Consider the following 21,523-nt stretch of genomic DNA (forward strand, 5'->3'; position numbering starts at 1 on the left):
AATGGGGCTTGGCTGGACTGTTCTAGTGGCACCACCTTCCCTCCGCAATCGGTGGCGCCATCTAGCCCTAAGCCAAAACATAAGACTTGACACTCGATGACACAACCGGCAGAGTGATGCTATCCGATTTCACCATGAGCGATGACATGGCGCTGCAGGAGGACCTTAACCTTTTCAGGCGTTTTCTCCAGGTCATCAACGTCTTACAGCTAACGGGCCCCATAAACTATCAACTGCCATTGTATCGCCACCAACTGTTGTATCGTGATCCTCAAAGATGGTTGGCGGACGTGCAGGCGACGGTGGAGAGTGAGCTATCGGAAGTCGGGGATAGCGAAGACGAGCTGATAGAAGATGATGATAACGAGGAAGAGAGTGCACAAGGTGGTGGCAGTGAGGATCAGGACGAAATGCATTGTGGTGATGAAGCTGAAGAGGGTGAGATCCTAAAAGGGGAGGAAGACGAGGGTTTGGATGAGGACGACGATGGCGATGACGACGACGATGACGAGTTATTCGATTACTACGACGAACCAAAGCCTCTTGTCGAACGAGGAGAACCAGAACCGCAACCACCACCACCACCTAAACAACCCTCTCCACCCCTACCACCATCATCTCCTCGCCATCGAGACAAAGACAGAGGCAGGGATCTTTGTTGCTGGAGCCACGGCTGCAACGGACGAAGGTTCACCACGCGGAGCAATTTGAGAAGGCATATCCTCGAGAAATCGCGAGCACGGCCGGGGCACCAGTGTCCTCGATGTGGCGCCAGCTTCACTCGGACTACGGCGCGGAACAATCATATAGCAAGGGGAAGCTGCAACAGAATACGTCGGTACTCCAATGGACGGATCAGGCCAGGGGCCAAGGAGAATTGAACGTAGATAGAATATCGGATGATGCTTGGACCAAAGCGTCACAGTCCCTGCGCGAGAAATCTGCCCGCACTACCACCCTCAGAGTGTCCGTGCTCTCATTGTGTGGTGCCAGGGTATACGCAGGGACCGTCCATCCTTGCCGGTGCAGCTCGGCGGCGATCGCAAATTCGTTAATCGAATATTTTTGCCGCCGTTCAGTCGGAAAACTACCATTGGAAGGCTCGGGATGTTACATGACATGACTTCGAAATAGCCTAGCTTATTCAGGTTCGAAGCGAGGTATTCGGCTGTGCTGGCACATTCGATCATGATTCGGCGGTAGCCATGCCTCCCTAGACGAAGGAGATTGTAGTACTGCCAGATGACATGGGAGGCACTTCGCGAGAAGTTGAGATTGAACTATGCCTGATCTGGGCCGAGATAGTTGTGATGAAATATAAGCTCTGATATGGTTAGATGGATGCGAATCGGAGAATACAAAGAACACACCTCTAGGCCGGTATTCTGCATCGCGCCAGATGGCCCACCCGACTCCCGCGTAGACAAGCCCATACTTGTGACCGGATACATTAATTGACGCGACTTTTTCAAGTCGGAAACCCAGACAAGCTCTGGGTGCAAGAATGGAGCGACAAAGTCTCCAGATGCCGCGTCAAGGTGAATGGGGACATCGAGATTCCTCGCCACCAGCAGGTCATTGATCGCCTTTGTATCCTCATGCTCGCCGGTATAGGTGGTGCCAAGTATAGAGCAGATTCCAATCGTGTTCTCGTCCACTAGCTTGATTGCCTCATCTGGATCGATGGTATTCCGGTCCTTGGTACAGTAGACATACCGCTCCTCGATGTCAAAGTAGGACGCTGCTTTCTTCCAGCAAACCTGCACAGCGGAGCTCATGATCAGGTTATGCCTGCTGTAGACTTTCCCGGCAGCCTTGCGTTTCCGGCCCAGCGCTTCTTCATGGCGAGAGTGGCGAGGAGGATCGCTTCGGAAGAGCCCGCGGTGCTAGTGCCCACGGCGTCCTGGGAGCCTTGCAATGGCGCGTAGAAAAGACGTGCGATTATCTTTATGCAGAGCTTCTCTATTTTAGAGGTGGCTGGGTTTGACTCGTAGTTGATAAGGTTCTTGCTCAAGGTTTCCACCATGAGCTGCTCCGCCTGTGGTTCCATGTGCGTCGTGACGAAGGAGCCATGACTACAGAATTAGCACGAGGTAGAGTATCCGTCACGCAGCCACTTACTTTCGAGCGGGACCCACGTCAAGCGCGAGCTGATTCTGAATTCTGCCAAGAGCATATGCGGGCAATGTCTCGTTCTCAGGAATTTCATCTTCGAGCTGGAGTGCAGAAGGGGACTTGTTCATCCGGTGTTCTGGGAGTGGAGTCCGGCAGGCGGGGTCACGTGGTCTTGGCGCCATCCTGTCCGAATATCTTGTCTTTGTTGAATTGTTTGCTCTCTCACTTTCTGATCTGGCAATGCACAAAGGATCTATTTCCTATTTATCACTATGGATACACGACTTGATCCTTCAATCCTTCGATTCCTGTCTCCTCCGCAAAACACCCTTGGTCACCTTGCCCGAAGGCGTCCGCGGCAATGCCTCCAGCAGCTCGTACCTACCGCGTAGCCAGTGCAACTCAGTCAATTTGCTCTGCACAAACTCGTCCCAATCGTCAAAAAGTGCCTCCACCTCTCCTTCCGCTGGCTTCTTGGCGGGAACAATGAATGCCTTTGGTCGTTCTCCGGCTAGATAATCTGGGACACCGATGACCGCAACGTCCACGACGCCGGGATGCTGACGCAGACAGTCTTCGATCGCAACGGGCGATATTTGCATACCCTGCTAACTTATAAGCATATACGCCGAACCAGGATATGGGCGGACGGCTTACCTTGACCTTTATCATATCCTTGAGACGATCGACAATGTAGAGATGGGCGTCTCCTTTCGGACTCTGGCGGAATAGAGCAACATCGCCCGTGTGCAGCCAGCCATCGCGGAAGGTTGTGGCTGTGGCCTCGTCGTCTCCGAGGTATCCCGCTGCTTGATTGGGCGAAGCTAGGAGTAACTCGCCGGGCTCGTCGAAACCCTCAACTTCGCTCCCGTCTTCGCGGACAAGACGTGCCTGATACAGCGGCAAGAGGACTCCGATCGAGCCAGGGAGATATTCGTGCGGGCTGCTCAATGAGACACCGACGGAGCTTTCAGTCAGACCTGCAGCGCGTCAGTCATAGCTCGCTACCATCTCAGAGGACACACACCATAGCCAACCGTTATCGCCCACCCTGGCTGCGCGGCTTTTACACGGGTGTAGAGACCGTGGGCGAGGGCTCCAGCACCGACAAGAACCTTATCCACGGATGACAGGTCAAACGCCTTGAAAAGGAATGGGTTGGCGACAAGGGCTGCGAGGATTGCGGGGACTACGTAGAGCCTGTTAATCCGGTGCACCTGGATGGACATGAGGACGGCCTTCATGTCGAAGGTCGGGTGGACTATAAGCTCATCGCGCAGATAGATGTGGCTCAGCGCGGCCACCAGACCCTGGACGTGACTGAACGGGAGACACCCCAGCGCAACCTCTCCAGCGGGATTATGCGATAGACTAGCTACCGCATTCATTTGAAGGATGTTTGTGATGATGCCGCTGTGAGTTAGGCGGGCGAGTTTCTATTGTAACATTGTCTGTCAGGTTTCGCGATCAGCCGATATCAAGTTAAGGCTTACCTGCGCCCCAGACGTTCCGCTCGTCGCGCACAAATAGGCGATTGGACATGGCTTCCCCAGCACTGGTACAGGGCCCAGCGTTCTTCCCGACTCCAGTAACTGCTCAATGGTCTTGAATCCGCTGCTGCTGTCTTCAGCCAGAGACGCAGTTAAATACACTCGCAGACCCCGCAGAGCGGCTGCCGCAGCACGACCGGCCTCGACTAGCGCAGGAGACACAATTAAAACACTGCAGTTGCTGGCTTTGAGATGCCTGATGTTCTCTTCAGATGACGTGCTTGCGTGGAGAACGAGACTCGTGCCGCCAAGGCGATGCGTCGCGAAGCAATATGTGTGGTAGTCGACCTATACCGTCAGCAAAGTCCCGTGCTTTTCCACAAAGATCCCAGGGATGATGGTGAATTACAGTATTCTCGGACCAAATCCCAATTATCATGTCACCCTGCGCAGACTCGTTGGAAGACCATTGCAATTCCTGCGCAAGGCCCGCAGCTAGGGCTTCGACATCCTCGGCGAGCTGCCGGTAGGACTTCCTCTTCGTTCCGTCGGCAGAAACGAGAGGATTCTTGCTTTCAGTTGCTGACTCTTGTGCGCTAGATGGTCCACGAAGGACGAACTCGCCTACTGTCCCAACTTTGGACAGGTCTTCTGGAATAGCGGGGAGCCATGAGGGCGGATGGAAAATCATGATGAATAACTGTACGTAGGGCTCGAAGCAGTACTTGAGGACTCTATGCCCACTAATGTTCAAGTTTGTCCGCTCCATGCACAGCTTGGAAGATCCTTCAATTCGCCGATGGCCCCCATGCATCGCCAGAGTGGTGCCACCGTGGTCTCACATTCAGCCCCAGGACTCATACAAACATTACACAAGGTAGCAGATCTTCGAGTCGTCAGCGACCGTATGATAGTCGAGGGCTGAATATGGCGCCCTTATAACTGAATTTGGCGTTTACCTCCAGCATACAGATACAGTTTGGGTAGGTGAGCTCCACCTTCAGGCTATCTTGTGTTGTTTAAAAATGCTCCGCGAAGAAATCCTGGTCGTCATCGCGATATATATCCTCGCCTACAGCATCGAATACATATTTGCATTATTCGATGCCGCGCGCGAGCCCCGACGCGTGAACCCTTCCATCCCAGTTCCCATCATCGGCCATTTCCTGGGATTTCTTCGCCATGGATTCGGCTATTATAACCACATGAGGTACGTCCGAGTAGTTGCGTCGAAGTACCAGGTTAAGCAGTTATTGATCGCCATGTAATAGCCAAACCACGTGCGCAGAAATCTATACCGTGGGCGTCTTCAACTTCAAAGTCTACATCACCAATAGCCCGCGCATCACGCAGCTCGCCCAAAAGGCCAAAACGCTAACATTCACCCCACTCCTCAAAACGCATAACAAGATTCACGCACGTCTCAGTGATCAGGCGGATGCGCTCTTCCATGATGACCTCCTTGAGAAGTACGCCCACTCGACGAAGCAGACGCTTGCGCCGGGGCCAGCGCTGAACGAGCAGAACTTACGCATGGGAAACCAGGCACTAGCTGAGCTAGGGATTTTATTGAATAGAGGAGGTGAAGTTGGCCTGCTCGAATGGGCGCAGCATGCTGTCGTCCAGGCTACCGCTGCGGGACTTTATGGCGTCGAGCACCCGCTTAAGGACCCGGAAGTTGAAAAGGCTATGTGGCACGTCAAAACCGACTCAGATTACCCGACACTAAGTGACCATGCTAATAAACCTCAGGATCTGGGACGAGCACCGACCAGGCCACATGATCGGCGTAGACATCTGGGGCACAGGCTACAAAGCGCGCGCCAAAGTATGGGACGCATTCAAACAGTACTCCGCGAAAGGCATGCCCGACGACGTCTCTCTCCTCGTGAGCGAACGCCAAAAGATCCTAGTCGCAGGCGGCTTCAGCGCCGACGAAATCGCCCGGATCCAAGCGACGCTTTCGGACGCAGCGTACCCGAACACCGTACCGACGCTGTTCTGGACACTCTACGAGATATTTTCACGCCCCATACTGCTTGAGGATGTCCGCGCCGAGGTCTGGAATAAGGCCGTCAAACCTGAAGGTGGGCGATTCGTCCTCAAGGTTGCGCCCCTCAAGACAGCATGCCATGCCCTCCTCTCCGCGTACCAGGAAACCCAACGCATGCGTCACTACCAGGTTGGCTTCCGGGCGATTACGGAGGATACCATGCTGGATGGGTATCTCCTCAAGAAGGGCGGGTACCTACAAATCCCCGCGCAGCCGACGCACCACAACACCGCTATCTGGGGTGGGGATGCAGACGAATTCGATCCCTACCGGTTCGTCCCGAACAGGGATAAGGAAAAGAACGAAACGCAGAAAATCCACCCCAGCGCTTTCCAGCCATGGGGCATGGCGCCGCATATGTGTCCAGGCCGGCAGTTCGCCTCGACGGAGATCCTGATCATAACTGCGCTGCTAGTCTGCCGGGCGGATTTGAAGCCCGTCAAGGGGAAATGGGAGAAGAATCCTGCGCTGAGGGGGATGGAGATTCCGTCGTTGCCGCGGCCAAAGAGGGATGTTAGGGTTGTGGTCAGAGAACGGGATGATGGAATGGGTGAGTGGGTGTTGGATATGGGGGATAGTCTGACGAGGGTTACGCTGGCGAGTGGGTAGTTGTCATTATCAAAATTGTCCTCTTCTTTCTTCTGTCAGCATAATAGCCTATATGCTGTCCGGCCTCTCTCACCTGGCTATAAATGGAGGTATCCGCATGCCTATAGGTTTGACCAAGGATTGGCCATCCAAGCCGGACCCCAGACACCAACTAATCGAATACTTGACGGCGGCTGACATTTCCTAGACTTGAAGCTAAAACTTCCAAATTGCGAATGTCCGACTGCATCACTACCAAGTATCTACCATCCTTTCCGCCAACAAGGGTCTGTAATGCGAAAGTCATGGTAACTTCAGTGTGGTCATCATCAATGGAAATGACTTGTGACTTTCGAGAAAGCACACCTTGAGACACATGTCTACAATGACTCTAACATCAACGTGGCCCCATAGCCTTCCACGGCCTTGTCTAATTGTACATGACATTGAGAAGGTGCTACCTGGATACATCCCTGATAGTTTATGGAACGACATATGTTCAAAATATGGGAATACTTCACAACGAGAGCTTATCATCTTCATCCATAGACTCGGGCGCAACTTTGGCCATGCTCTGCTGTCCGGCTATACCAGTAAGCACCCTGCAGGCGATCGGTATTTTGTTATGGATGATAAAGCGAGTCTGTAAGCAGCATGGAGATCATAACACGTGTGCAATGATATCAACTAATGAATCATCGACAGACATTATACTTGATATTGCGAAGATGTAGTCAGCTGTTTGCTAACAGAACATGGTGCATTAGGATGAATATGCTGCTTATCATACCCTAGAAAATGGTGTACGTCATGCAAGAGGTAGTGGTGATGCTGACACCTCACTCAAGCCCTATCATCGCTCAAGCCACTCTAGATAATCTATTAAATCATACCAGCAGTAACCACTTCGATTATAAAACCACCTTCATATCTTGTGGGACAATTCTAATCTCGGGTTTCCGCTATCAACTCTTCTATCAAAGGGTGCCACACCACAAACCAAGCTATAAGCTTCATCCCATACAGCATCCGAGTCATCACCATGCCCGAGGCCAACGGATCATTCCAATGGATCGATCAAGATCAAGTAAATGCAATATTCGACGTGGATGGTCAAGAATACAAATGCGCTCTTAGGGTCTACGAACCGCTCGACGATTTCGGCTGGGCGATGGCCAAATTACAGTACGATGGGAAGGACGAGCTCACAGGCAAACAGCAATTCGAGGGCCACATCGGCGAAAACGATTTTTTGATTACCTTTGACAATAAGCCTAAGATCGAGGGCGACCTGGACAGCCCGATCGACCTGGACATACCCGTCATGGGCAACGGAGAATGGATATGACCTCGGGAGAAATCAATGTATGTACTTCAGTTGACCTTAGGCGGCAGACACAACTTCTAGCAGGGTTTTGGTTGCTAAAGCCTCTGTATAGGTGACAGAGAAGTTTCTAGCCAGGGTGAGCGAGCAGGAAAGGTTGCCTTATGGATTTTCAGCAACTGCCTAAGTATAATGATGTTTGCTTTGGTCTTTGCAAGCCTCAGCGTAGGTTTTTCTACTCTTAGCTAGGTGTTTTCCTGCACTTATATGTGAATGCAAGGTGGTGCTTATATTCTTTGGCTTGGTAGGTACAAAGTAGGTTAAACCTGGCCCAAAGCAAGTTGGAGGGGTAGTATGGTAATCTCACTCTGGTCTAGAAGCCATCACTCACATGCACCCTGGAGTCGGGGGGTCAAACACTGGTAAAGGGTGAGTTGTAAGCAAGTCGCGCTGATGAGTCTCCTGTTCTCATCAGGGGCAAATAAATCTACATGTACAGCAGCTGGGTTACTACTATTAGCCGGCGAAACTCTCACATGGATAAAAGGCACCACCAGTCACCACCAGTCACCCTCTGAAACTTCTTGTATATTACAATTTCCCACACTATTACGGTATCTAAATACTCACAACCACCAAAGCATTTACAGACAGACAGGGCTCCCCGGGTTGAGAGGGGTGCGTTGACGCTTGTTTCAACGTGGAGGAGGACGCATTACTTTCCAGTCTATCTATTGTGATATTGTTTTCTAGAGTTTAGGTAATCTAGGATATCTATCCGGCACTCCCTGCTCCAACGGGGTAACCCTATCTACTACCTAGGTACCATAAGCCACGGCAAACTACGGTAACATATGGCCGTGAACCGAGGCCGCTGCTTAGTGCTTGATAACGCCAATCAATTTGTTCATCAAATCGCATTGAATTTCGACGTTTATTAGACTCGTATAATGTGGGACCTGACGAAGCCCTAGATATTCCTCATCTTGGTGCGTTGATTCCCTCCATGCGAATTGCTTACGCCAAGTACCAATCACCAGAGGTGAGTCATAACTTTATGTACTCGTCAGATTTTCTGATTATTCTACAAATATCAAAGTAGGCATGAAAGTGAAAACTATGAGGAGGGATTGATAAGCGCCAAGTGAAAATACGAGGAGGCATCGTTGTATACCTAGACAATGCCCAGGATAGCATTATTAATGCACTAAAACAACTAACATGGCGACGGCTGCGCAAAGAGATATAAAGGCTTCTTGCAGTCTGCAGGAAAGTCAAGCAACTCACCAGCGCAATCTCTCAAACTCATCTATCAATCCCACATCCATGTCCCAAATCACCCTCTTCGGCCTCGGCGCCATGGGCCAAGCCCTAGCCCACCGCTACCTCGACAAAGGCTACACCACAACAATCTGGAACCGCACGGCCTCAAAAGCTCATTCTTCAGGCCTAATCGCAAAGGGCGCCAGTCAAGCCAGAACTGTAACCGAGGGCCTTGAAGCCGCCGACCTGGTTATCCTCTGCCTCCTCGACAACGCCTCCGTCAAGGATACCCTCGCCCAGGGAATCCAAGCGCTGCACGGCAAAACCATCGTCAACTTGACCAACGGGACACCGTCTCAAGCGCGCGAACTCTCGGAGTGGGTTGGTTCACTTGGGGCAGAGTATATCCACGGCGGGATCATGGCGGTGCCTGATATGATTGCGTCGGGGTCGCCTCATTCAATGCTGCTCTACAGTGGCGACGGCACGGTCTTCGAACGCGTCGAGAACCACCTCGCGCATCTGGGTGTATCCAAGTACCTCGGCGCAGACCCCGGCTCTGCATCGCTGCACGACCTGGCCTTGCTATCCGGAATGTACGGTCTATTCTCGGGCTTCCTGCACGCAACCGCACTGGCTAGATCCGCGCGGTTGCAGACCGGTATGAGCGCTGAGGACTTCGTCTCGCAGCTCCTGACACCCTGGCTGTCTGCAATGACGCAGTATCTGGCTGCCCTGGCGAAGCAGATCGACAGCGGGGACTACGCGACGCAGGGGTCCAATATCGCGATGCAGGTAGCGGGCATGGAGAATATTGTTAGCGCGAGCGAGGACGCCGGGGTAACCGCTGCGTTTATCCTTCCGATATTGGGGCTTATGAAGCGTGCGGTTCAGGGGGGTTTTGGCGGGGCGGATGTTTCGGCCGTTGTTGAGTTTATGGGGGTGGAGAGATAGGATGGTCCGAGGTTCTAAGGTAGCATAAGTGATGATATGATTAGTGAGAGGAGGAAGTAGACAATCCTTGGATACCGATTGTGTTTGAAAAATCTACGTACCATAACCAAGGTGCCCATGCTCTGAAAGGCCCCTATTACTACCAACCCACTTCGTATACACATGCTTCGACAGGTCAGGAGGTGACGAGAGTCCACCGCATGCTTTGGTTTGGGTTCCTAAAACAGCGTCCTCAAGAGGTTCAAGCCTTCCATGATCAGTTGTTGATCGTAAAATGTACCGTATTTGTCTCGACTGAAACAGCACATGACCCGCATAGCCCTAAGTCCCTATTCCAATCCGGCCGATTCAAGCATGCCCATGCCGTCCACCTGCATTGGGTAGGGGTCTCTGCAGGGCCAGTCGGAGTCCTTGCGGACCATAGCCAGCCACGCCGTGTCGTAGATGGAGACGGCCATCTAGCTGGATCCATACTGTGAGTCGGCCTCCTTTGCAAGCGTGCTGACCATCTTGCGTGCTCGATCAACGACCTGAGCGGAAGGGGGCATCTTGGTGTATGGTGTTTTTGAGTTCGGTTCTGGTGGTTCAGTCGATGGGCAGTGAGAGAGTCGATGGTGTTTGCTACCTGAGGTTGTACAAAGGAGGAATCTACACGACAATGCCTCAGATGCGGGGGTAGTTCTCTGTTACTCAGATCTGGCGTCATCAGCCCCGAATATCCAAGTAGGTTTATCTATGGGGTCGACGTATCTCATGATCTTGAGACGGACCTCATGCGTTGCCTCCCATGTCTAATATACAGAATGACTTTCCGACGAATGCGTTGACGGTATACTAATCATCGCCAGGCTGCAGGATCAACGAATCGAGAACATGGTCACGGTGATCATGCTGAATGACGCCGTCGACTGCAGCGAGGCAATGCGCCGATCCCATGGATTCGTTAGAGAGGCCACGCGGGCGTTCCGGGATGTCGAACGTCGTCTCCAGGCTGATTCTGGATCTCAATCTGCCGTTGCGAGTGCGAGTGCCGGTTCGAGGACTAGTAGGACAAGTCCAGAGCTCGGCATGGAAGAAGTGTTCATTGAGCGTGTAGGATACATCTCAACTCTGTGCTTCGCTTGGCTTGCCATGCTAAGTAGGCGCCTTGCCTTGCCCTGCCATAGTTTTTCTGGACAACGGTACTTCAGGTACCCCGAAGTGAATGAGCGGAACGAGGTCGACGTTCATATCCAAGGCCGTCAACTATACCATGGTGTGATTTTATTAGACGCTCTATGCACACAGATCTTCTGGAGGAAGCTATATCGTGGGCTAAGGTACCCTCACTCAATTCCACGGCGTGTAGCCATCTGTGATCTAGACAGCCCTGGAATCAAAGACTAAACCTATGGCGAAAGCTTGACGGCCCAACCCTAACGATCTTGTCAGTTTATCTTGAGTCCATAAGCGTTACTACTTGCAGCACATCTTTCTAGGCCTTGCTTCGTCCGTAGCCAACTAGACTGGAACTCGTCCATCACCCCCTCTCCTTCAGCACAACCATCGCCCCCAAATCCGGCACATAATTGCAATCATCCTCGACGCCCCGCGGCCCCTCCTTCTGTGTTCCCGGAAACGCAATGTCGAACTTGATCACCAGACTCGCGACAATGATCTTCGCCATCGCGCTCGCAAAGTGCCTCCCAGGACACGTCAGCCGTCCAGCCCCCCACACCCCATTGCCCGCCTCAATCCCATGGAACACGGACTCCGGCGTGACCGGTTTCCCGTCGTCTCCTAGGAACCGGCGCGGGTTGAACTCCGATGCGTGCGGGTAGAAGTCGTTGTCTAGGGCCATTGCTTCGCCGGCGACGGAGAGGTAGGTTCCGCGTGGGATGTGCGTGCCGTCACTTAGGGTTATCGGGGACGTTGCGACGCGCGTGACGGCGAGACCTTCTGGGGCGAACAGGCGGAGGGATTCCTTTAGGAAGGCGTCGAGGAGGTGTAGCCTTTTCGTAACATTAAACGTCCACTGGCCTCCCTCGGATGAGAGGGCGTTGAGGGCTTCGGTCCGGATATCGTCGATGTATTGCGGGTGCGCGGCGAGGTCGTAGAGGGCTTGGGTGAGGGCGTGGGTTGATGTGTTGAGCTACACCACACGCAACATCAGTTCTCTACGTCCCATACACAGAAGTGGAAACTTGATAGGGCACATACAGCACCGGTGATGATCCCCACAATCTGCATCGCGATCTTCCGCTCGCTCTCGCCGTACTCCGCCAGGAACTTGAGCACGTCCACGTCGTGGTTACTCGGCTCGCGGCGCTTGCGGACCGGCTCCTTGAGGAACGTCTCTGCCTTGGCGATGATGGCGTCGAGCTGGTTGGTTCGCACGAGGAACGGTTTCACGAGCGGTCGGAGAAGACGGGGCCAGTGCCATAGTGCGTTGCGGATCCGCCAGGCTTCGGGGAAGTACTCCATGACGATCTCGTTCCAGCCGCCGATGTGGGTGAGGTCTTCGCCGATCAGGACTGCCGAGGTGATGCTTGAGACGGTGGCGTAGCAGAATTGGTACACGTTGACTTGGTCTGATCCTTTGCGTTAGAGACGGTGGGGTAGGGATTGGTGGGTAGACGTACTGCCATCACGCCCAATCTGGCTGAACAGGAACTCGCTCGTGCGTCTGTACTCGCGCGCCATCATAGGGACGAGCTTGTCTGCAATCCACATCATCAGCCCTCTCTTCAAGAGGCGGTCCGTTGCAGGTGTCATGCGTACTCAGATTCTTGGTGACAGGCCCCCTAACCGCATCGATATGCTGCGCCCCCTCCATCGCCATCTCCGCCCCAATATGCTCGCCGACCAGGTTATCGATGATAACCTTGGCATGGCTGATCTTCGTCTCCGGCAGCATGCGGATCTCCGGGAGGTACTTGGGGTCAATGACGAGCTGTTCCTTGTTGGCGGTTTGGACGACGAAGTTGTTCCCCTTGTGCCGTCTGTATCCGTCTCTGATGATCTGCCGTCCGTTTGCTCGGAACTCCGCTGCGGCTTTCTTGCGGTTCAACCCGAGGAATCCGGGTGAGCGGCCGACGCGGATCCAGGGTTTGCCTTTGTTTGATGAGAGGATGCTGCGTGCGGCTGCGAAGAGGGCGATCAGCAGGAGGGCGCATGTTGTCGGGCTGATCGTGGTGATGGCGGACTCCATGGCGAGCGAGAGACTTTGCCAGCCTGTGCAGTTGGGAATGCGGACGTCCAATGGAGGCCGTGTGTTTATAAGCAGGTAGTGCTTGGGTTAGTTAGGGCTAATCGTGATGTGATGTTTTTGCCCGTGGCACCACCGCTAGGGCCGCTCAGCCTTAAGAGTCGGCCTGGTCGTGGTGCCACCCCGCAACCGAAACTGGATCTTATCATTGTTGTCTCTAGGCTAAGCGACTGAGTAAAAGACCAGCTTCATACAGTTATGCTCTAGCAATTCAGTACCACAATCCACGACCAGAGCCAACGAAATGTGAAGCCCAGTATCAAATCACCAAGTCACGTGGGGACCAAGAGCCCTAGGTCTAGGTACCGCACGGTGTCCTCGTCGTGTAATGTCACAGACTTAACAAGATGAGAAGACGACTACCGTAAGCGCATAATAGACGTGCACCGCATAGGGTCATCTAGCGATAGAGCAATTACTATTAAGGGTTTACGTCCTAAGGTTATACTCAACTAATCCAGTTACCAACACTATTGACCAACTGGGGGGCCTTGGACGGTCAGCCTAGGGATGGAAGTACTTGCAAAGAAAAGACCCATAGCTCCAATTACCCATCTATATACAAGCCCACGTTGTGATCCTACGCAGCCTTAACGAGAAACTTCTCCCTTAACCTTCCCACCGCCAACGCCCCCAGATCCCCAAGCGTATTCGTCCCGCTCGTCAACTCGAGCACCGTAACATCTACACCAAGCGCCTGCTTCCACCAATTGCGAATCTCAATCGCGACAAGCGAGTCCGCGCCCATTGCGCTCAGAGTCTGCGCTGTATCAATCTCCACATCGTCGTTCATGAGGAACGCGTAGATTCGTCGCGCGATTTCGGTGGCTAGGAAGACAGCCGACGAAGCGTCGTTTAGTTTTTCAGGTTCGGCCGCGAGGCTTGTAAGGAAGCCGCGGAGGGATTTCTCGTTTCCGGACTCGGCAGTTTCGACGGAGGCGGTTTGGTTGTTTCGGAAGATGGAGAGACGAGGGTCGCGGCGACCGGCCATGGTTGTTTGGGGGTCTGAGAGAGGGCGGGCGGGTTCGTTGTAGAGGATTATTTGGCTTGGTGCGGTGTACACTTTGCTTGGTGTTGCGGGGGAGGGGGTTATGGATTTGGCGTGCGAGCGCTCGAGGACTAGGTGCAGACCGTGCAGGAAGTCTGCTTCGCTCATGAAGCGGGAGAGGTTGCGCTCCAGACGCTCTGCGACGTCGTTGTTGGACGCGACGTAGCCGACGTCGCCGACGGCTGCGATGTCAAGGACGGAGGCCGGCAGGCCGTGACCATGTCGGAAGCGCGTAAAGGAGTCGAGGAAGGAGTTGGCGGCTGCGTAGTTGGCCTGGCCGTAGGCGCCGAGGGTTCCAGCGACGGAGCCAAACATCACGAAGAAGTCGAGTTCCTTGGGGGCGATGTTGTGTAGGTTTAATGTGCCTGCAACCTTAGGGTTGATGGCGGCTGTCCAAGACTCGTGGTCCATGTTGACGAAGCCCGCGTCGCGGAGGACCATGGCGAGTTGGAGGACACCTTTGATGGGGCGGTTGGAGGTCTCCTGGACATTGTGCACCACGGTGCGAACGAAGGACGCGTCCGCCACGTCACCAGAGAAGCATTGAAGCAGACAGCTTCGCTCGGCAAGTTCTTTGACGAACTCCTGGTGCTCCTCGCGTGTACCGGCAGTAGGGGACATGACGGCGATGTGGCGAGCGCCATGACTTACCATCCACGATATAACGGAGCGGCCGAGACCTCCCATACCACCGGAAAGAAGGTAAGCAGCATCAGCCTTGAAGGTAGGTTTGGGGGTGGGCATGGTCAACCCCAAGTTGTCTTCGGCCGGGTTGGAAGGCATGCGAACGACAATACGACCGCGATGGACACCCTTCTGCATGTAGCGGAAGGCATCTTGGATCTTGTCCGCCTCGAAGACGGTGGTAGGGCGCAGAGGGAAAATCTTCTCTTCGCGAAGAAGCTCGATCATCAGGTTCATTAAAGGAACAAGCTTATGCTTGCTGTGGATCGAAAGCGGAGACAGGTCAATACCGAAGAAGGCCCGGTTGTCGGTAAACGGACGCATAGCCAGACGACCCCGACCAAGGAAGTCTCGCTTTCCAAGATCAACCATGCATCCCTCGGCCGCGACGCAACTCCACGAGGCATGGAGCAGCTCTCCAGAGAGCGAGTTGAGGACAACGTCCACGCCAACCCCGTTAGTAACGCGCATGACATCCGCGACGAAACTGTCGTTGCGCGAGTGGAAGATGCGCTCGCGTGGTACACCCAGCTCATCAACCAAGAACCTGACCTTCTCTTTCGATCCAACAGTAACGTAGATCTCGGCGCCGACCCAGCGCGCGATGTGAATGGCCGCGATACCGACACCACCAGCCGCACTGTGGATAAGCACCGTCTGTCCGCGTTTCAGGTGGGCTTTCTCGAGGAATGACCACATCACAGTCAGGTAGGGAACGGTCAAGGCGGCAGCGTCCTCGTCGCTGAGGTTCTCCGGAGTCTTTGCAACCAGCGCCGCGGGGATCTGGATCTCGGTTGCGAAGGCACCAGTCGGGACATCCATGAAGACGACGCGGTCGCCTACAGCGACGTGGCTAATGTTTGCGCCGACAGCAGTCACAGTTGCCGTACCTTCACCTCCAAGGCCGTGGTATCCGTCCGCGTCGGTGCTGCCCTCGGGATCCATGATCGCCATGGCCTCCGCGACGTCGTGGAAGTTCAAACCCACGAACCGGGGCTTGATCTGGACCGAGTCGGCGGGAACGGGGGATGGCAGGCGGTGGCCAATCCAAGACAGAGACTGTAGCAGACCGGGCTGTACGAGAGCCAGATGCTTCCCGTCAATTGAAGGAGCAGCATCGTTCAAGGCGTCGTCAACAGCGAGGTGGTGGAATCGGCTGACTAGAACCTGACCGTTCTGCACGACGTACTCGGACTCGATGTCCAAACTGTCCTCGGCATCCGTCGCTGTCTTCTGGGCGCGCTGTACTTGGCCTAAGATGTCGACAACCGTGTGGCTTGTATTCTCGCTCAGGTTGTCCAATTCCACGGTGACAAAGTCAATGGCCATTTCGGACCTGATGCAGCGCGCCAAACCCAGCATCTTGCCCTGGTGGGGATCAGTACAGTCCATCTGTGCGGAACGCATTAGCCAAACAACGACCTGGCCGGAAATATCTTCGGCCATGTTGATAAAGGCTGCAAGGTTGTCTGAGTCAATGTCCGTTAGCATGGGCGTTTCGACGTCGACGTCCATGAGCGACACGATGAGTTGGTCGACAGGCAACATATCGCCAGATCCCCAAGTGAGCTCATCCACATCGTATCCAGAGGACTGCAGCGCGGTCTTGACTTCTTCCCCAAATTGACCCAGTGTCTCATTAGGCTTTAGCAGAGTAACCCTCAAGATGTCACCAAGCTCAGTCTCCGGACTAGCCGCACGGGCGACGATGTTGCTGATGAGGAAGAGATCAGGGTGGTAGTTGTCACGGACGGCGTGCTGAATGCCCTGGAAACCGCTCTGACGCAGCTTGATGTCCCACTCGGGCTCAGTGAGCAGTGGGCGTTCGACACGGCCGTCCTCGACGCCGACCCACCAACCCTCGAATAGGCCGAAGACGACGTCCGCTCGTCGAGTTTCTAGATGCTGTTAACATGATGAACGACAGATCAAACAAACTTTGACATACCGGTCGTAATCTCCTGCAGGTAAAGTTGCCCATCTGGTTTCAGAAGAGACCGACACCTTGACAGAGTTTCATGCAGGTTGGGAGTTGCGTGCAGGACCTAAACCAGTCAGTCTCGGATGTCCCCAAATAGAAGCCAAAAGATCGATGGCAACCCACATTAGAAGCCAAAATCAAGTCATAACTCCCGCCCTCAAAGCCCTGCTCCAGCGGATCAACTGTGATATCGCAGACCGCATACTTGAGGTTCTGGTACTCAGCGAACCGCTCCTTCGTCTGGTTGACGAAACCCGCCGAGACATCAGTGATCATATACTCCCCATACAGACGCTCCCCTTCGTCAGAGTGCAAAGCGTCCAGCACAACCGCTGTCAAACTACCAGTACCCGCGCCGATCTCGAGAACCCGCAGCTGCGGTTTGTTCAGACCGAGCACGCGGAAGAAGTCGCGCGTGTCAGACCACCTGTTGTACTCGTCGTAGATGCCCTGCAGCATGCCGTCGGCGAGGAGGAGGTCCAGATAGGACTGCTGACCTTTGAGGACAGGCTCGATGTTTGTGGCGGCACGGCAGAGGGCGGAGATGGAGACTTCGCTAGGGCCGCCTTTGCCCTGTTGTACGAGTTCGTCCAGCTTCCTCAGACGAGTTTCACGGTTTGTGCCCAGCGTCTTGAGTTCCAAAGCACCAGGGACCTTGGAGAGACCTTGATCAATCAGCTCAAGCTGCTTGCGGATTCCGTCGAGGTAGTTCTTCAAGAACGGCTTTGCGAGAGAAGCGACGGGGATGGAAGCGGCGGTCTCGTCAATCTCCATCGCGCAGAGCAGGCAGACTTGTTCCGCTAGGGCGACGCTATCGGTCATCTCGCCTGTTGGCCGGATGAGCGTGTCCAGTGTGGCGAGATCGATGGCTGGGTGCCATTGAACCGACCAGGCGTTTGTCTTGGGTGGTTCCTGCCTGAAAGATCCACCCATACGGCTCGCGTGGAAGCCGTTCAGCACGAACGCTACCTGGCTCTCGGCAGTCAGACCGTAAGAGTCACCCTCGGCTTGCACCACAGACTCCTTGGCGGTTGTGCGAACACGGAGCGGGGACTGTCTGCCACTGTCACTGACGTAAAACTGCTCGATGAAGGTGGGGAGGAACATGTGGTCGAGTCGGCGGTACTCGCCGTTTGTGGCGGCAATGGACCATGATTGGAGAACGTTGTCGAGAGTCGACGGGTGGAGGGCATACTCTTCGCCGGGGACCTGAATGTCAGGAATGACAGCAGACGCAAGCAGGTCAACCGGGCTAGCAGTAATGTCCTGTAGCCCGACGAATCGATCGCTATAGTTCAGGCCCGCGCGCGACAGGGTCTGGTACCACCGCTTCGAGTCGACCCTGCGTGCAAGTGGTGCAACGTCAGGGTTAGAGGGGGTAGAGACTGCGCAACCCTCCGTGACGAGACCCCAACAGTGCTTGGTCCAGATGCCCTTGTTCTCCGATGAGATGGTGAACTCCCACCACCTGCTGTTGTCGGCGGCGGTAAGAGCGTGTTTGCGGAGGGTCGTCACAACCTCGACACTTTTGCTTTCTTCCAGAATCATGGCCGAAGCGATATGCACATTCTGCACGGTGTACGCGGCGGAGCCTGTAAGTTGGCCGATGGCGGTTCCCGCAATGGCGATGCATCCAGCGGCGGGGAAGATAATGTCCTTTTCCACGCAGTGACCGGACAACCAGGGGACGTCACGGACACGGATGAGGTTGCGCCATGAGGGCTCAACGTCACTGCTCTCGAGGATACGCTGGCCTAGGATCTCGTGCCTGGCGTGCTCGCGGAATCTCCAGCCTGCCATGACGCGGGTCTCCGACCAGTAGCGGTTGGCGTAGTTCCAGGCGTAGGTGGGCAAGTCAGGGAGGGTGTAGGCCTGTTCAGAGGCGGGTGGTGTGGGGATGATGCCGAAGGTGAAGAGCGTACCAATGGCAGACAGAAAGACATGTGCAGCATCCTGGCCACGTTCTGCGACCGAAGTGTAGGGTGTCTGAATACTCCCGGTCTCTTTGTAGATCTGGCGCAAAGGACCAGCCAGGGCCGAGTGAGGACCAATTTCAAGGTGAGCCGTGTCGTTCATGTCAGCCAGCATCTGCGAAACCGCGGTGCGGAAGAGGACGGGGTTCTCGATGTTGAGCTGCCAATATTCCGCACCCAGCGCCTTGCTCTCTCGAACCTGTCGGCCGTAGACCGTAGAATAAAAGGGTACTGTCGGGGCCTTGGGGGAGATGTACGGAGCGACTAGAGACTTGTACAGACCACCAATGGTCTTAATGTGATGGGAGTGATAGGCAACGGGTACGCGGAGGCGGCGCACGAACACGTTGGGGTCTGCCTGCTTCAGGCTCTCTATTGTCCCTTCCACAGCCGTGAGGTCACCAGAGATGGTGACGCTGGCGTTGCTGTTCTCGCAAGCAAGCACCACACCGGACTTGAGGTGTTGCTCAACATCATCACGTCCTAAACCCACAGCAGCCATGGCACCAGGGATTTCACACCGTGCGCAGGCGTAGCCACGGTAGTACGCGGCAATGATGGCCTCCTTCCTGTTCAGTACGCCCGCAGCATATGCCGAGGCAACCTCTCCACTGGAGTGGCCAACTACAGCACTGGGTTTGATATTCCAGGCGGCTAGAGCATCAACGTACGCCATCTGAATGGCAGCACAGATGGGCTGCGAGATATCAGTCGCGCTGAACATATCCTTTTCAGACGGTTCTGCAGTTAACAGCCCTTCCAGCGACCAACTGGGTGGATGATCAATTGACTGGAGCGTCTTATCCATTTCTTCGATGCTGGCAGCAAACTCCGCATTTTCCTTGAGCATCTCGCGACCCATACCGACCCACTGCGCACCCTGGCCGGTAAAGATGAACGCAACCTGACGAACACCCTTGGACTCAGCCGGGGTGACGGGCTCACCCACCATCAGGCCATCTGCAATACAGTAACTACCCAACTTCAACCGTTCTCTTCGCGCCGCAAGCGTGTAGACCATGGCGTCGAGGTTGGCGGGGTTCTTCTCCAGGTACTCCCCGTATTTAGACGCCAGTTCGGTAATAGCGGGCGCACTGTTACCCGAGAGCAGAAGCAACGACTTGTGAGTCGGTAGACGGTCGGCGATGGTGTGACGGAATGGCCGTGAAGGGATTCCCATGGAGTCGGCAGAGTCAAGAACAACGTGCACGTTGGACCCTCCAAGACCGAACGAGTTCATGCTGATTCGTTCCCGGGCGCCTCGAGGCCACTGCGTCGGCTCGACCGGGACAACAAGGTTTTGATCCCACGGGACTAGAAGGTTAGCTATATCCCACGACAGCACAAATGGAAGCTTACTCTTCGGGTTAGGCGTGTTGAATTTGATATTCGGCAACACAGTCTTGTTCTCCAAAGCCATCACAGCCTTGATGATACTACTGAGTGCGGAGGCGCCCTCTCCATGTCCCAAGTTCGGCTTGACTGAGCCGATGTAGACCTGCTCAACGCCGCCAAAGCAGCTCGCGATAGCCGACGCCTCCAATGGGTCTCCAACGACCGTTCCCGTACCGTGCAGCTCAACAACCTTGGTCTCGTCAAGCGGCAGCCCTGCAGACGCATATGCGTGGCGAATCAGTTTCTCCTGGGATTTTGGGTTCGGGGTACCGAATGTTCGAGTTCCGTCGCCTCCGTCGGCGTTGCTCTCGCAAGCTCGGATGACCGCGCGGATCGGGTTACCGTCGCGGATGGCATCTTCCAGACGCTTGAGGTAAATCGCGCACACAGACTCACCGCGAGCAAAACCGTTGGCGCTGGAATCGAAGGTCTTGCAGTTTCCGTCGGGTGCGAGTAGACCCAGCTGTGACATGGAGATACTGGTTCGAGGAGTGATAATGACATTGGCGCCGGCTACAATGGCGGATGGGCAGGAGCCAGAGCGAATGGCCAGCACAGCCTGATGTAGAGCCTCTGCTGTTGCGGAGCAGGCGGTTTTGGTAACGACACTGGGACCGACCAGATCGTACTCGAAAGCGAGGCGGTTAGCCAAAGAAAAATCTGACTTGCCCAGCATCAGGTATGGCTGGTGGTTGAGCAGGTCGATGTTCTGCACATCTTGCCAGTCTTCGGTGAAGTCGCCGACGAAGGTGCCTGTATTGCTTCCCCGAAAGCCTGGTTCGCCGGCGCTTTCAAAGGCCTCGCGGGTCACCTCGAGGAGAAGGCGTTGGCTTGGGTCTAGGGTAGTGAGTTCGGTCTTGGACATGCCAAACATGGTAGCATCAAATTGGGCCAGGTCGACGTCGAGGTAGTAGCCGTATTTCGTTTTGATGGTGCCGGGCTTGCCGGATGGGTCATAGTAGGCGTCGACATTGTAACGATCGGAGGGGACGACGTTGCGGGCATCGCCTTTGTTGAGGAGGAAGTTGAAGAGGTCAGAGGGACTTCGGATTCCGCTGGGCAGCCTTACGCCCATACCGCAGATGGCGATTGGTGTCGCGTTCATCTTGGGGGTTGTGGTGGTTGTGGTATCGCTGGCCACGTCGAGGTCGGCTGGAACCGTTGCCGCATGGGTAGTTGTCTCGGTTGTAGTAGGCTGAGAGTGGCCGCTGAGGATGTCAATATCAATGCTGGGCGACATGTTGAATGAAAGGGTAGAAGGAAATAGGTATCGAGATGCAACGACTGGGCTTAGGGCTCTGGATGCCCCTGCGGAATGACGAGCGTAGTATATGTCCCTGCAGCAGAGATAGGGCTGACCCTCAGAAGCAAGAGACAGGGCATGATACCACTGCGGCTGTGCAATCGA

General features: G+C 54.7%; 8 protein-coding genes across 8 annotated transcripts; 4 read left to right on the forward strand and 4 right to left on the reverse strand.

Annotated features, from left to right (window-relative positions):
* Positions 1-134: 134 nt before the first annotated feature.
* DSM5745_03127 (uncharacterized protein) lies at positions 135-711 on the forward strand (the record flags this gene model as incomplete). The annotated part of the gene is made up of 2 exons (XM_026745143.1): positions 135-657; positions 689-711. The coding sequence occupies 2 exons, from the start codon at positions 135-137 to the stop codon at positions 709-711; spliced, it is 546 nt and encodes a 181-aa protein (XP_026606009.1).
* Positions 712-1,213: 502 nt separating this feature from the next.
* On the reverse strand, positions 1,214-2,297 carry DSM5745_03128 (uncharacterized protein; the record flags this gene model as incomplete). The annotated part of the gene is made up of 4 exons (XM_026745144.1): positions 1,214-1,324; positions 1,371-1,773; positions 1,803-2,075; positions 2,122-2,297. 4 exons carry the CDS (start codon positions 2,295-2,297, stop codon positions 1,214-1,216), a joined length of 963 nt encoding a protein of 320 aa, XP_026606010.1.
* Positions 2,298-2,408: 111 nt separating this feature from the next.
* Positions 2,409-4,296, reverse strand: DSM5745_03129 (uncharacterized protein; the record flags this gene model as incomplete). Its single annotated transcript, XM_026745145.1, has 5 exons — positions 2,409-2,720; positions 2,773-3,095; positions 3,143-3,551; positions 3,609-3,953; positions 4,015-4,296. The coding sequence occupies 5 exons, from the start codon at positions 4,294-4,296 to the stop codon at positions 2,409-2,411; spliced, it is 1,671 nt and encodes a 556-aa protein (XP_026606011.1).
* Positions 4,297-4,630: 334 nt separating this feature from the next.
* DSM5745_03130 (cytochrome P450) lies at positions 4,631-6,267 on the forward strand (the record flags this gene model as incomplete). The annotated part of the gene is made up of 3 exons (XM_026745146.1): positions 4,631-4,815; positions 4,877-5,296; positions 5,358-6,267. 3 exons carry the CDS (start codon positions 4,631-4,633, stop codon positions 6,265-6,267), a joined length of 1,515 nt encoding a protein of 504 aa, XP_026606012.1.
* Positions 6,268-7,288: 1,021 nt separating this feature from the next.
* DSM5745_03131 (uncharacterized protein) lies at positions 7,289-7,594 on the forward strand (the record flags this gene model as incomplete). Its single annotated transcript, XM_026745147.1, has 1 exon — positions 7,289-7,594. The coding sequence occupies one exon, from the start codon at positions 7,289-7,291 to the stop codon at positions 7,592-7,594; it is 306 nt and encodes a 101-aa protein (XP_026606013.1).
* A 1,302-nt stretch (positions 7,595-8,896) lies between these two features.
* On the forward strand, positions 8,897-9,787 carry DSM5745_03132 (NAD(P)-dependent oxidoreductase; the record flags this gene model as incomplete). The annotated part of the gene is made up of 1 exon (XM_026745148.1): positions 8,897-9,787. One exon carries the CDS (start codon positions 8,897-8,899, stop codon positions 9,785-9,787), a length of 891 nt encoding a protein of 296 aa, XP_026606014.1.
* A 1,519-nt stretch (positions 9,788-11,306) lies between these two features.
* Positions 11,307-12,977, reverse strand: DSM5745_03133 (cytochrome P450; the record flags this gene model as incomplete). Its single annotated transcript, XM_026745149.1, has 4 exons — positions 11,307-11,918; positions 11,987-12,357; positions 12,409-12,486; positions 12,548-12,977. 4 exons carry the CDS (start codon positions 12,975-12,977, stop codon positions 11,307-11,309), a joined length of 1,491 nt encoding a protein of 496 aa, XP_026606015.1.
* A 637-nt stretch (positions 12,978-13,614) lies between these two features.
* DSM5745_03134 (type I polyketide synthase) lies at positions 13,615-21,355 on the reverse strand (the record flags this gene model as incomplete). Its single annotated transcript, XM_026745150.1, has 3 exons — positions 13,615-16,664; positions 16,715-16,811; positions 16,871-21,355. 3 exons carry the CDS (start codon positions 21,353-21,355, stop codon positions 13,615-13,617), a joined length of 7,632 nt encoding a protein of 2,543 aa, XP_026606016.1.
* Positions 21,356-21,523: the final 168 nt, after the last annotated feature.

Source organism: Aspergillus mulundensis (genome assembly GCF_003369625.1).
Source record: "Aspergillus mulundensis strain DSM 5745 chromosome Unknown scaffold_2, whole genome shotgun sequence".
Lineage (NCBI taxonomy): Eukaryota > Fungi > Ascomycota > Eurotiomycetes > Eurotiales > Aspergillaceae > Aspergillus > Aspergillus mulundensis.